Raw genomic sequence first — 14,328 nt, forward strand, 5'->3', positions numbered from 1 at the left:
TTAACACGTTGCGTACGGATCACGAGAATCTTCATGAGGGATTTAAACCCCGCCGTACGCAACGTGTTAAGTTGACAGTCCCCAAGGTGATGGTATGAGAAGTGGAGACTTTGGGGTCTGATTAGGTCATGAGGATGGAACCTCATGAATGGGATTAGTGCCTTATAAAAGAAGCCCCAGAGAGCTTCCTCCATTCTGCCATGTGAGAACGTGGCGAGGTGGTCTTCTGTGAACCAGGAAGCAGGCTCTCCCCAGACACTGAGCCTGGCCATGCATTGATCTTGGACTGCCCAGCCTCCAGAATGTGAGAAAGAAATGTCTGCTGTTGATACTCACGAACTGTTCGGTCTATGTATTACAGCAGCCTGAATGGACTAAGACAGGGAGAAAGGAACAGAGCCCGCCCAGCCACCAGCTTCTCAGTTTCCGTCCTTCTCCAGTAACCCTGGAGCTGGGCATCATTGAGTCCAGATGCCTACCAAGCTCCCTGTGACCAGCTGTTTCCCCAGCTGCCAATAAGCACTGATTAAACGCCCAGAGTGTGGAATACCACTTCCCTTGCTGGAGCCAGGGCTCTACCTGGCAGCAGAATGGCTCAAAGCAATGTAGTCTAGTGCCCAGAAGCACACTTCTATTTGAATTGTGTTCCCCACAAACCTGGAATTCTAGCTTTGCTGGCTTTTGAGGCCAAATGTCTTCAACTGGCATTGTCCACTATGTCCCTTTTATCTCCACGGCTGCTGCTTTTTTTCCTAATAGCTTTATTGAGCTATAATTCACATACTATACAATTCACAGTTGACCCTCTGCAGTTCAATGGCTTTTAAGAGTTCAGAGCTCAGCAATCGTCAGCATAATCAATTTTAGAACATTTTCTTACCCCCAAAAAGCCCAGCAACCATTAATCACCATCCCCAAACCCTCTAACTCCCCCATCCCTAGGCAACCATTAATCTCCTTTCCATCTATAGGTCTGTCTGTTGTGGACATGTCATATATAAATGGAATCATAATAAAGTTCCCCCAGGGCTTCTTGACCCTCTGTTTAATGTCATTCCTGTTGCTTCCACATCCTTCCCCTTTCCTCAAGCCCCCAGTCTCACACTGGTCACTGCAAGTGCTGGAAATTCTGTCAGGCTGAATGGGGTATCTGCTGTCAGCCCAATGCCAAGAGCTTCAAGAGCACGTATAAAGAAGCGAGGTTTTTTCATATTCTTCTGAACCATGGCTAATAAACTCCTGCTTTGCCTACAAGAGCCGCTCCAAGAACATGTGTCCTCCAAGCTGTGACTCTCCACCTCTCTGGTCCTGCTCCTAAACAGAGTGCTTTAGAGGTGGCTCAAGGTGTGACCACAGCATGCGTGGGGCAGGTGCCTGTGACTGCTGGCCAGTGCAAGCCTCCAAGTCCTGGTGGATTTCCACAGGTGTTTCCTGCCTGCTGTCTTGAGCCTAGTCAGGGAAAAAAGGCATGATTAGATGGCGGGTGGTCTGGACATCGCTCCATGCAGTGCTACTTACAACTTCGATTTGTAACCAGTTTCTTTTTCTGCCTAGCAAGGTCCTCAGCCGTGTTTAGGCTTTGAAGGGGTTTGTTCCATTAGACATTCATTAGTAGTTTGAGCTGGGATCTCTGAATGCTAGGGCATGCTGGGTTTTACTTAGTTCCTGCTGATCTTTGAATATGAACCAGGGCATAACGGGAGAAGAATCTGTACTTACAGTGTGATGGGCAGTTTTCATTCTGCGGTTGGTGTTCTCTTTCCCCAATAAATAAGGGGACAGCCAGCTCTGTCCTCCAGCACCTCCTGAGAAGCCCTGCCCAGGAAGGGCCACGAGACAGTCTGCTCCAGGCTCTGCAGGACAGTAGGGGCCCAAAGATGCTCGACTCAGAGTCAGATGCAGAGCTGGCATCCCAGCCTGGGCCCTGAGAGGCAAGTCGGGTGTGTTGGAGAGAAGGTTTCCTTAAGGAGACGACCCCTGCTCCCCTACTTGCCAGCCAAGTAACTTACCTCAAGTTATCTTCCTTAGGCCTCAGGCTGCTTGATTCTAGAATGGGGGCAGCAGGAATTCCTTCCTCACTGAGGTCTTGTGAGGATGGGTGCAGCATACATGTGAAGCACTTACGCAGTGTCCCGCACACAGGAAGCACAGGACACATAGCGGCCACACTCTTTCAGGCGTTTCCACCCTACCCACACTGCTGCCTTTGTGAGGAGTCCGTAGGTCTCTTTGCTTCTTCACAAGGAGAAGTGCTCTGACCTGGTTTTGGGTCAGAGCAGTTAATGAACCCAGGGTACTATTTATCTAGCCTCCTTTCCTGTTGTCACTGCTTTCTTCCTGGAGTGTTTGCTTTTTCAGATTATAACAGTAACATATGATCCAGTACTTGACATATATTAGGAGTTTAATAAATGTGCTGGCTGAGTGACTATGCTCATTGTGGGAAAATGGAAACAATATAGATTGTATAGGTTGTATGTTGTGGAAGAAAATAAAGCAACTGCCCCCAGCCCATGGGTGTGGGCTGTAAAGCTGGGGTGCTCCATGGCTTTCTGCCAGGATGGGACCCTTGCTGGATGTCTGGACCCCACTCAGTGGCTCCCACATCACTCCTAAGTGGCTTCCAGGCCCATCTTCTTTCTTTTGGTCCCTCCCCAGCTCTCCATGCGCTGCTGCCTCTCCCAGATCCTGGCACTGGCTCCACATGCTCATCCTGTCCATTGAGGTTGGTCAAGGTAGGCGGGTGCACTGTTAAACCAGCCTTGCCTGGAGTCCTCTCTCGTGATTTGAAGGATGCCAAGAAGTCTTGTCCAATATGCCTGCCCATCCTGGTACCCAGATTCCTTTCCTAGGAGGAATAGTCCCTTAGGTTGTTAACACTTTAGTATGAATTAGTTTACTGGATCCTTCCTTTATGATTAGAGAGGAAGAAGATACAGTAGGACCACAGTAGCCTGAGAGGACAAAAGGAAGAAGGAGAGGGGGAGGCAAAATTGGCTGGCCCTCACGTTTGCCGCCACTGACATGGTATCCTGCAAGTTAACTTTTGCTCAATGCCTCTTCCATGACATTCACACAGACTATGAAAACTAGCCAGAACCACACAGCTTTAATGAAGGGTAAGTTGAACCCAGTTAACAGATAAAGTCTGAAGGGTGCCTGGGGTACAGATTTTGGAGGCAGGCAGACCTGGGGTCAAATCAGAATTCCCTTCCTGGCTATAGGGTGGCATTCAGCAAGCTACTGCCTCTTTCTGGACCTCAGGGAAATGGGGGTAAAGCTGCCTAGGAGGTGGCTGAGAGAGTGAAATGAGCCAATGAGCATCCAGGGCCTGCCATAGTCGTGCACAGGATACGTTCCCGTGCTCTTTCCAGGGCCACAGCTGCAGGGCCAGACTCAACTCCTCAGGCAAGGCCTGAGTGTGGTCCCAGCATGGCCCGTTCGTGACGAGGTCACACCTACACCTCTTCATCTTTCACGAAGTGCCTCCTGATATGCTCCAGCACTGACCAAAATCGGTGAGAGCTAGCTTGTGTAACTATGAGAAATGTATCAATATATGTAACATGCTTAGTCAAATTAATCATTTTATTTTACATCTAGATGTAGGAAGAAATGAAGGCATGGTCTCAGGTTGTCCTCTAAGTATTTCCTGTGTCAAATTTGTCCCCCCATATGATTATAAATTTCTTGAGGAAAAGGACCATTTTTGCATATGTCACCTCACTTAACTCTTACCACAGCCTCATGAGGTAGGTAATATTAGTCCTGTTTTATAAGTGTTGAAAATGTCCCAGGAGATCAGGTAAGGGCCCAAAGCCACAGTAGGAGGCAGAGCAAGCCTGCGAGCAGGCTCTGACAATGTTCTAACTTTGCCTCTTTCCCGCTGCTTGGTCAAACCACTGTGTGGCCTTTGGGATGGCCAGAAACATCATAGGGCAACAACACAGAGTGGCTTGAATAGTGCTGGCTGTCTCTGCGCTAAAGGGGGGAAAAAAACTATAATTTTATTTTTATGCAGACCAATGTTCTGTCTTAGACTTCACAGTCCCCTTTGTGTTAAAAAAAAAATCAAAAACAAAACAAAAAAGCCATGGCCTGTTCTCACTCATATATAAATTCATGCTTCTGAAGGGCGCATGAGCAGTAGAGGAGGGCAGAGTAAAAATTAGTCCTCAGGTTTTCCCCTTTGCTAAGTTATTCTTAGAAAGAAATGGGAGCGCAAACTCCGGGCGGCCGGGACTGTCCCTCTCAGGCTGAGAGCCCACCCGAGAGCCCTGCCTACAGAAAGCCTGACTAGACACCACAGGTCAAGGCCAAAGCCACACTACCTCCCTGAGTAGCGTGCCACTGCTTAGAAGGAAACAGCCAAGGTGAACCCATAATGTAACACAAACCTATAAAATGGTGACAAATGTCAGTGACATTTAAGAATTTAGTAAGGAAATCAGGACAGGAAAGATCTTAAACCACACAGGAAGCTTGTCACAAGTCTCAAGTATTTTATTTTCAGAACAAGCTGGTTTTATTTTTAAAAAGAGAAGGAAGATTTAAAAACATGATAAATGCTAGTGAGGTGCCACTTCCCTTCTTCCAGGCTCTAACAGCCATCTAGCTCTTCCCAAAAAAACATGTGGAATCAGAGCCAGTACACGTTCTATTGGAACGGCCTTTAGAGTGGGTCTAATCCAAGCCCAGAGCGACGACGCTCTTACTTGCTCAAATGTTAGAGGCAGGCAGTCTGGATTCTGAAACCCGGTTCTGCTCTGTGAACTGTGCTGTTGGCATCAGCCTCAGGAGACAGTGCACTCCTGTCTGTCAGACCCATGGGAACGTCTCCAGTTTGACCCCCTACAGATGCCCTTAGGAAGCAAGAAAAATGAAATTTTGGAGTCATTTTTTCTTGAGAATGGGACAAGGGAAATAAGTAAAAGGGATAAAGAAAAACACACCAGAAGGTAGGAAGGGACTGACCCCCTGAGCACAAGGTGCTGGCACCAAATGTTTGGAAGAGGATGTCAGGTGGTAGGGGTGGTGGTGGGGCCTGGCCTCTACTAGCATTGGCCGGGTTGCCATCAATTTATCAACGTACTTAGGGAAGTGGCAGCTCATGGGAACCTATCACAGCCTCCCACCAGAAAATCCAACAGCACTCAGAGATTGTACAGTCAGTCACTCAGCAGGGAGACCACCATCCAATCAGTAGAAAGGGGGTGGGGCAGGGAACCAGCCAGGAGCTGGCCGGTGGCTCAGACACAAAGTCCTTTCACAGTCACTGAGATTAGGTAGCAGAGCAACAGCAAAGCTGGAGAGAAGATGTGGAAAAAGAGGAAACAGCTATGGGGGCCCACCCAGGGTCTGGACCCCAGAACTCTGAGCACATGGAATTCAAAGGGAAACAAGAGGAGTCAGTAGAGGAAGGAGAAGGCAAAAAAAAAAAAAAAAACAATTAACTGCAACCAACCAGCTTATATTGGACCTGGTAGGGTGAGGGGCTAGAAGAAGCACAGATAGTGCACTGAGTGTAAACATTTGTCCTCCATTGTTCCCCACTGTGAGAGTAGGGAGGCTCAGAGGAACTGTGGTCAAGCCATCAGCCCCTCTGGTGTCTCTGTCTACATGGACATCTTCTGTCAGCAAATCCCCAAGAAGTTGGGAGAGAAAGGCCCCAAGCAAAAAACTGAGGCCCAGAAAGCAAAAGTGATGTGTCACTCAAAGCTAGTGAGTGACAGAATCAAAACTACAACCCATGACTTCTGGGTTTATTACATGTCCAGGGCTTATTACATCACACAAAACTTCCCAAGCATAAGAAGAGAGAAGGGGAAACAAACATTCTTACAATTTCACCCCACCCCAACCTATTGCAGGGTGGGGGAGAGTATTTCTTGGCCTTGCTCCCAACTGTCCTCCTGTACTCTTACCTCCCCTAAAAATACTTATCCTGCTTCAAAGATTCCAAGAGTGATGCCTGCATCAAGACTATTAGTGAGCTATCCCTGGATATTCCTTGTCATCAACCTCAACAACAAGAACACCAGAGAGGAAGGCTGGATACAGGTAGGGTTTCCCTTTCCCTTCAGATTCTCTTAACCAGAGCAGAGGACAAAGATCACCACCACTGTTCCTGGTCTACACCAAACTTCCTAAAGGGAGGGTGGGAAGGGGGAGGACACAGAATTGGATTTCCTACTCCTTTGGGCCCATGAGAGGCCCAACTTCACATCTATCCAGGAACCCCACAAAGCTGTTGTTCTGAGCCTAGATGTAACCCAGCTGGCAACAAACCTCATGAAGCATAAGAGTTCTGGGTGCAGAGGGAGGGAGAGAGGAGGGCAAGCCAATGGCTGATACTCCACAGACCCTGTAATAACACTGGCACCAAACCCCAGCTGGATCCAGTGGCCATGTTGAAAGCAACTTCCGAGTATTTTGTCTTTATTTTTTGCAAGCAGCATCAGTGCGTGATGCAACAAAAGTCGAAAGCACAGAGGTAGAAATGCTCACTCACCCAAGAAAGGGTGCAGTTTGGTCCTTAGAGTATGAACCCTCTCCTCCCAAGCTAAGGAGAGAGGAATAGGATTGAGGAAGATCCTGGGTGAGCTTCTCCCTTGAGGGAGAGTAAGTGGGCAGCTCCCAGGAGCCCAGCTCTTCCTGGGAATTCATGGCCACAAATTCAAGTAGGAATGAGGAGGGTGGTGGTATGTATGGTGGGGAGGGGAGGGCCTCCCCAGATCTCCTACTGACTGCAAGGGGCCACAAGGAAACACTACACATACACAGAGACACAGACTTTGCATCTACCATCTGGAAGAAACCCAACAGACATAGCAGGGGATAGCAGATTCTGGGTCAATTTCAAGGCATGGGACAATGGTCACTAACCAGAGCCTAAAAGAAACCGGCACTTCCAAGCAAGGGGCAATGCCTAAGGCCCAGCACCCCCTGCCTGGACACCCCCTTTCCTCTATCCCCCCACACATACACAACGGATAGGAATTAGGGTGGAGGTGGGAAAAGCAAGAAGCAGAGGTATCCAGCCCCTTGGAGGCTAGGGTTGGGGTCAGGCATGGAGCAGGGAGAATAGAGTACGTGGACCTTCCTCCCTCACCATTGGCTGCTGGGCTGCCTCCTAGCAGTCTTGACTCAAGGGGTACAGGACACCCTGGCCTTTAGCCCTATTAATAGTTACCTCTTCCAAACAAAGCCTGATCAAATCTGGGTGAGAGAAGGTCAGAGGACAAGAGAGCTGGGGTCTCTCAACCAAAAAGCAAGCCCCCTTCTCTTGTACCCCTCAATTCTGGGAGGCCACAGCCAGGGTGTTCACATAGCCATGGGCACCCCCCTCGTTCTCCGAGATGCAGTGACCCAGCTGGGAGCCTCCCTGAGGTGGTGGTGGTGGTGGCGGTGGAGGCGGTGCAGAGGGCGGAGCACCGTAGCCTCCTCTGGCCCGACTAGGGGAAGCCCGACTCCTGGGGTCCCAACAGCCCTCTAGGGCCTCCAGGCCACGGCAACCGAGGAAGAAGAGGTTCTTGAGCGTGAAGATGGAGAGGGGCTGCTGGTAGCTCACCACCAGGAGGCAGCGCAGCGCCAGCAAGGGCACGTCCACCAGGCAGCCGCCCAGCAGGCGCAAAAGGCGGCTGCAGCTGCCGGGCCCAGAAGCCTGGCCCCACGACGAAGCCGCGGCTGCTGCGTTGAGCTCATAGAGCCAAAGCACCGGCGAGGCGAGGGTGAGGAAATAGACTGCGATGAGCAGATAGCGCAGGTGTGCGGGGAGCGGCACGCGGCCTTCCAGCATCAGCTCCACCAGAGTGAAGCTGTCGAGCAGGTCTAAACACGTGCCCAGGAAGCAGCCGGCGGCGCGGTGCTGCTGTGGCTGCAGAAGCAGGGGACCCGTTGAGCCTGGGGGCGCGGCCGCCTCGCTGATGGCCCGCACCAGGCTATAGAGCAAGGGGACCGAGAGTGCCATAGTGAGGCGGAAGCCCGTGGTGCCGAAGGGCGCACGCAGCTCAATGAGGTCCAGGATGGACGTGCCCAGGATGAGCACCACCTTGGGCGTGAAGGCGATGGAGTAGATGAGCCAGGCCAGGTAAGCGAAGGCGAACTCGCCCGCGGCCGCGGCCGATCCCGGGCCGCCTCCGGGGCCTCCGACGCCCCCGCGGCCGCCGCGCGCCTTGGCCCCGGCCGCAGCCCCGGCGGAGGCTGACGGCAGGTGCAGGGGCGGCGCAGCGTGGTGGTGATGGTGGTGATTGTGCGCGCCGCTCGCCGCGCTCCCGGGACGGGCCCGGCTGTTCTTGGCGAAGAATATGGCCCAGCCCACCACCACCACCAGGTCGGTGGCGATCCAGGAGCACCAGTACAGGTCGGTGACGGCGATGAGGTACAGGTCCAGCAGCCCGCCCTGCGCCAACAACAGCACCACGGACAGCGCCTGGTAGCCCCAACGGCACCCCGGACTGGGAGCGCAGCCGCGGCGCGGACCCCTGCGGCCGGGTCGGGCCGGGCGGCGGCCACAGCAGCAGCAGCACGAACAGCAGGAGGCGCTGCTCCCGGTCCCCGTGCCGCCTGCGCCCCCAGCCGAGCGGCCCCCCGGGCCCCCGACGCCCCCGGCCGCAGCGCCCCCGCCGAAGTCCGCCGCTGTCATACTGCAGGAGGAGGTGGGCGTGGAGGGGGAGGAGGGGGTGCCTGCTGAGGAGGAGAAGGCGGCGGGCGTGAGGTCGGCGGCTGGAGCGCCCCCCTGAGCAGGGGGCCCCGGGATCCCGGCGGCGGCCGCCGGCACCAGCGGCTTACTGATGCTGACGCTCTCGTCGTCGTCCTCCCGCTCCGCGCTGGTGGTACTGCTGGGGGAGACGCCGCCCCCGCCGCGTCGGCCGCCGCCTCCCCCCCGGCCGGTGCTGGCGCTGGTGCTGGTGCTGCTGTCTCCCGAGCCTCTCCGGCCGCGGGGGGATCCCCCCCGTTGGAAGAGGGGCGGCGGCCGGGAGGCGGCAGGGGGCGGCGGGAATGAGCCGGACGAGGACGAGACCGAGCGGGGGTGGCCGAGAGCTGGGTGCATTGTCCTCCCAGGGACCGCCAGCTGTTCCTTCCCCGCCAACCCCGGGCTGGCGAGGCGGACGAGGGGAGCGGGCCAGCCGCCGCCGCCTCCTCAACAGCGGCACTCGTACCCCGGTCAGGCAGCAGCGAGATCCGGACTGGAGCCGCGGGACTGGGCGAGCCGAGCCCGGGGTGGCAGGGAGCGCGGGTTGGCGAGGAGCTGAACCAGCAGCGGTGACGGCGGGCGCTGCGGGGCGGGGGCGAGCCCAGTCGGCGAGGAAAGGGAGGCTGGCTGCGGGGAAACCAGGACTGGATTCAAGGGGGAGAGGAGGAGGAGAGATCAGAGGAGAAAGCAAGTTTCGCTGAATCAGGAGGAAAAGGGGGAGCGGGAGCCTTAACCTCTCATGTCTTCACCTCCCAGTGCACATTTACTCAGGAGGATGAGAGGGGAGGAGGAGGTAGTTGTCAGTGTTGAGGGATAGGGGGTGGGCACATCGGGCGGAGATTCCTAGAGAAGTTTCCCTGAGGCCCCACCAGAAGAAGTCCTGGAGCCTTACTGGTTACTGACCGCTCAGCCTTATTCTCAGTATGGACCATGCCATGGAGCGCCAGGCTTAGGCGACAGGTTCAAGCCTCTGCTCCTGGTCAGCACAGTCTTTTGCAGGTATCAGGGCCTCAGCTTTGGCCTCTACCCTGTCCACCACCATTTTCACTGGGCCAGCCTGCCTCTCCTTAAGGCACTTCAAACAAATGGAGGAGTCAGGCCATCCTGATGAAAAGGACCAGGCATGTATTTCCACATATTCATGTACCCCGCACTGGGTTCAGTGAGCCATCCACAGGGAGGTCCCAATTTCCAGAGAATGGAGCAGTTCTCTGAATATAACTGCTAGGGAAGGGCGGACAGGTAAAATAATGATTTATGTGGCCCCAGCTAATTGGGGCTTTTGGTATTCTGAGTTTTTTAAAGCAGGAATTGCAAACAATAGGGAGATGTATCTAGCAAAGAGGAAAACAAAGGGACATTTAGAAGTGTGAGTGCCTTGATACAAAGGCTCAGAGCAGGGATGGTGAACGTTACAACCCCCAAGCAGGACAGAAGGCACAGCACCTACAGGCACGGGGCTCATACTGACTCACACCCATGGACTCAGTCCATGACTGGGGCTGGGTATTTGGCAGTGACTCAGGAAAGCAGCAGACAGAATTATGCCTTGAAGGGTTTAGGGAAGAAAAAGTGATTAGAGCAGCTGGGGCTCAAAAAAAAGATGAGGCTCATGTATAATGAGCATCATCCCAGGCGCAGCCAAGCAAGGCCAGAAGCTTGCTGCCTCTTCCTCCTTCCCCACACTTCAGGCTGCATGTTCCTTGCCTTCACTTCATGACCCTTAAACCTCTGCTGCTGGGCTCACCTTCCTGGACAACACCACACAGCCCAAGAGAGGGGTTCAGGCCTTGCCCCTAAACCTGCCTCTTCAATAAGGGTCAGTTTGAGCCAAACTTTCTTTCTCCAGTCTCTTGGAGGTCAGTCTGTACAACTAATCCATGGGGATGTGGGATTTAGAATTTACAACCTACATGATTTCCACCTGCTCCTGGCACACACAACCTTTGAAAAGTTCGTGTCCAGTCATCATGCAAGGTAGAGCAGGTATGGTAGTAAGAGCTTGAGCTCTGGGGTCAGTGGTCTCAGCTCTGCCACTGAGCTTTGTGTGATCTTAGACTAGTTTTTCACCTCTGTGAGCCTTCAATTTTCCAACTGTAAAAAGGGACCGATATCTACTTTAACGGGCTATTGTATAAAGAGCGGTCATGTGTTCAAAGGGTTTAGGCCAGTGCCCTGAGCAGAGTATGTACTCAGTTAAAGGTAGCTGGCTGGTTATGATGATGTAATCATCTCATGTCTTAACCTCTCAGGGAACATTTACTCATAACACAGGCCACTAATGACTTTTCTGGCCTGGATTCCTTCCTGAGGCCACATTTACAGTTCTGTTCCCCCATAGCTTTGCACTTCAGTAACCGCCGGGGAGCAGAGCTGCTCTCATTAGGAGCAGTGGTTCTTGGAGCTAATCTTCACAGGCTTCACAGTGTGAGAGATGCAGCTATGCCAGCTGTTGCCAAGGCCCACTGTCATGGGGCAAGGTGGGGACTAAACAGCAGATACAACCTGCACTATGTGTGAGCATCACAGCAGGTCCAGGAGATGTTAGGGAGGAGCCAGTCCAGATTAGAAAGCAGCTTGGGGAGCTGCCAGCTGCCAATGGGAGTGATTACAGGCAGTCTCCCAGCTCTGCCCCGAGGAACCACCAGTCAACAGCTACCCTGAAAGTTGGCCCAAGACTTCTACTCAAGTTAATGAAACAGTTGAAGAAGCAGAAGCAGCTGATGAAGGCAAAAAACTGGGCTCTGGAAGAACACTAACAAATCTGTCCCCACTCCCCACCCCATGCCCCACTCCCCTGGCCCACTCACACAGACTCCCCTCCTGCTGTCAGGTTCCTCTGTGAGGATGGTTTCTCCCTGGTAACTTGTAACGGCCCTTTGATGTTATCCCTTGTATTTATGGGAACTGTACTGGCAATCAGGCAGGTTAACTTTCCGTATGAGATTATTTAGCCCAATTTCATTCAGGTCTGAGGCCCTGAATAAAAAGACCACAGATAATAAGGATGAGAAATCGGGGTACACAATAAAATAAGTTGGTCTGAGTAGTAGAGGGATTTCCTCTTTGCACTGGGTTTTTTCCTAAACTTCTGTGTACACACACAGAGAGACTTCACTTCAGCCTGGAAAGGGATTAACAAAGATGTGACAAGGATGAAAAGAAGGAAGACAAAAGATTTTTTCACATATAAAGTAGGTACAAACAGCCCACAAGTATCTAGAAAAGGGAAGACACAGTCACTGAACACCTCACAAGCACCTCAGGTGCAGGCTCGATATCTTACATACGGTATCTGGAAACTAAGGGACATATAGGTAAAGCAACTTACTCTGTCATACAGCCAGTTGAGGGCAGCGTTAGGGTTAGATCTAGACTTCTTACTCTCAGCCCAGTGCTCTTACCTGCCTACCACTCTCCTCACAAGCCTAGGATGGCAGCAGCTTGCAGGCATCCTGTGAGACAGGGACAAACCAAACAGGCTTCAACCCAAAAAGTATTTCCATAAGCACTTATTAAGGCTCATTTGGAAACCTAATATTTTTGTCCCCCTGGAACAGAAAGGCCAATGGCTCACAGCCTTCCTGGAACAGCAGTAGATGGACTAGGAGGAAAGGAGAGATAGCTGTAGTCACTCAGCAGCAAAGGAAAGCTCAGTGAGGCAAAGCTGGCCCTTCTAGTACTGAACCAAGGCCCCATTCTTCACTCAGCCATTCTCTTCAGTATCACTGCCGTCTTTCACCTTCACAGCAAGAATAAAGTACAGTCCAAAGGGAACTGTCAGGAGGTGTGTGGAGCATCACAGGCACAGCCTGTGAAAAGACACACGCAGGATCGTCTGGTGTTCAATCACACAGTCACCACACTGACTCTCAGAAAATAAAAAGGAAGCTGGCAGGGAGGTGTGCCTGAAGCAGCGTGAATCTGGGATGCTTTGCCTCATTAGGAACTTAAAGCCTCAAAACTACTTTCAGAGCTCTCTGAAGACAGATACTACATCTGCCCCAATTCAGAGCTCCTCTAATACCTGGGGCCAGGCTGTGCCCTGATCTGCTCCACAGATGCTCATGGCGATACCACCATCTTCCTGGATACAGCAGAAGTCCCAGCATCAGTGCCTTTCTGGGTCAGTCCCTGGGCTATGGATTGTGATTCCAGAGACTGAAAAAAAAAAAAGCAAGTCTTTCCTAGGAGTCCAGACCAGGAGGGAGACAAACATGTAAACAAAAAAATATTATGAAGGTTATGACCAAATATTTGGCACTGCTTGAATATGAAGTGCAAAGAGAAGATGCAATGAAAGATAAGAACTCTTGAACTCTTGAAAACAGAAATGTAATATGAATAGATTTGCATTTTAGATAAATTGTTTTGCAATAGAGATGATGGATTGGAGGGGAGAAATAAATGGAAAAAGAGCCTATGTTCCGCTTCTGGCAATACCATGAACTAAATAATAGGGCCGGCCCGGTGGCTCAGGCGGTTAGAGCTCCATGCTCCTAACTCCGAAGGCTGCCGGTTCGATTCCCACATGGGCCAGTGGGCTCTCAACCACAAAGTTGCCAGTTCAATTCCTCGAGTCCCGCAAGGGATGGTGGGCTCTGCCCCCTGCAACTAAGATTGAACACGGCACCTTGAGCTGAGCTGCCTCCCGGATGGCTCAGTTGTTGGTTGGAGCGTGGGCTCTCAACCACAAGGTTGCCAGTTCGATTCCTCGAGTTCCGCAAGGGATGGTGGGCAGCACTCCCTGCAACTAAGATTGAACACAGCACCTTGAGCTGAGCTGCCGCTGAGCTCCCGGATGGCTCAGTTGGTTGGAACGCGTCCTCTCAACCACAAGGTTGCCGGTTCGACTCCCGCAAGGGATGGTGGGCTGTGCCCCCTGCAACTAGCAACGGCAACTGGACCTGGAGCTTAGCTGCGCCCTCCACAACTAAGACTGAAAGAACAACAACTTGAAGCCGAACAGAACCCTCCACAACTAAGATTGAAAGGACAACAATTTGACCATTGTTCCCCAATAAAGTCCTGTTCCCCTTCCCCAATAAAATCTTTAAAATAAATAAATAAATAATATAAATAAATAAATAAATAAATAAATAATATAAAACCTCCCTAGCTAACCAAAAACACTAGATAAAATTTAACATCCTTTTACACAAACAGTTAAGAGAGTAAGATAAATTCTTGGGGCCATAAATGAAGAGGAAACTAAAACCAGAATGGTAAATGAGGTAAATAATGCTGTGAGTGCCTTCAGATACGTAGTCTGTCTCAGTAAGGAACAGTGTAATACGGTGAGGACTAGCCACAAGCAGCTAAATTTAAGTTGACTTAATATTAATTGAAATAAATTAAAATTTAAAATTCAAATTGTCAGTCTCACTAGCCACATTTCAAGTGCTCAATAGTCCCATGTGGTTATCACAAGAACATTATGGAGATGAGTATGGCTGTATATTCACTTTATTGAAGTTGGGACCAGGTTCTCTGGATCACTGCCTCATCTCATCCTCAATGTAACTCTGGAAATATCAGATACAGGACATCAGCACTCCTGATTCTCAGGCCTTTGGACTCCACTGGACCTACACCACTAGCAGAATTTGCAGAAGGCAAATTATGGGACTCCT

At 51.6% G+C, this 14,328-nt stretch overlaps 1 protein-coding gene across 2 annotated transcripts; it reads right to left on the reverse strand.

Annotated features, from left to right (window-relative positions):
* Positions 1-1,013: 1,013 nt before the first annotated feature.
* On the reverse strand, positions 1,014-12,838 carry TMEM121B (transmembrane protein 121B). Of its 2 annotated transcripts, none has more exons than XM_088801834.1 (3): positions 12,723-12,838; positions 1,720-12,150; positions 1,014-1,449 (listed from the first exon to the last, which is right to left on the reverse strand). In XM_088801834.1, exon 2 carries the CDS (start codon positions 9,050-9,052, stop codon positions 7,295-7,297), a length of 1,758 nt encoding a protein of 585 aa, XP_088657960.1. In that variant the 5' UTR covers positions 9,053-12,150; positions 12,723-12,838; the 3' UTR covers positions 1,014-1,449; positions 1,720-7,294. The 2 variants fall into 2 exon arrangements, with proteins under 2 accessions (XP_088657960.1, XP_088657961.1); XM_088801835.1 differs by having other exon boundaries at positions 1,720-1,924; positions 2,010-12,838.
* Positions 12,839-14,328: the final 1,490 nt, after the last annotated feature.

The sequence above is a fragment of the Rhinolophus sinicus genome, chromosome 1 (genome assembly GCF_057876585.1).
Source record: "Rhinolophus sinicus isolate RSI-liver-muscle chromosome 1, RSI-T2T, whole genome shotgun sequence".
Lineage (NCBI taxonomy): Eukaryota > Metazoa > Chordata > Mammalia > Chiroptera > Rhinolophidae > Rhinolophus > Rhinolophus sinicus.

Bases quoted from the DNA above. Each gene is read 5' to 3' on its own strand.
- TMEM121B (XM_088801834.1), bottom strand. From the start codon at position 9,052: ATGCACCCAGCTCTCGGCCACCCCCGCTCGGTCTCGTCCTCGTCCGGC.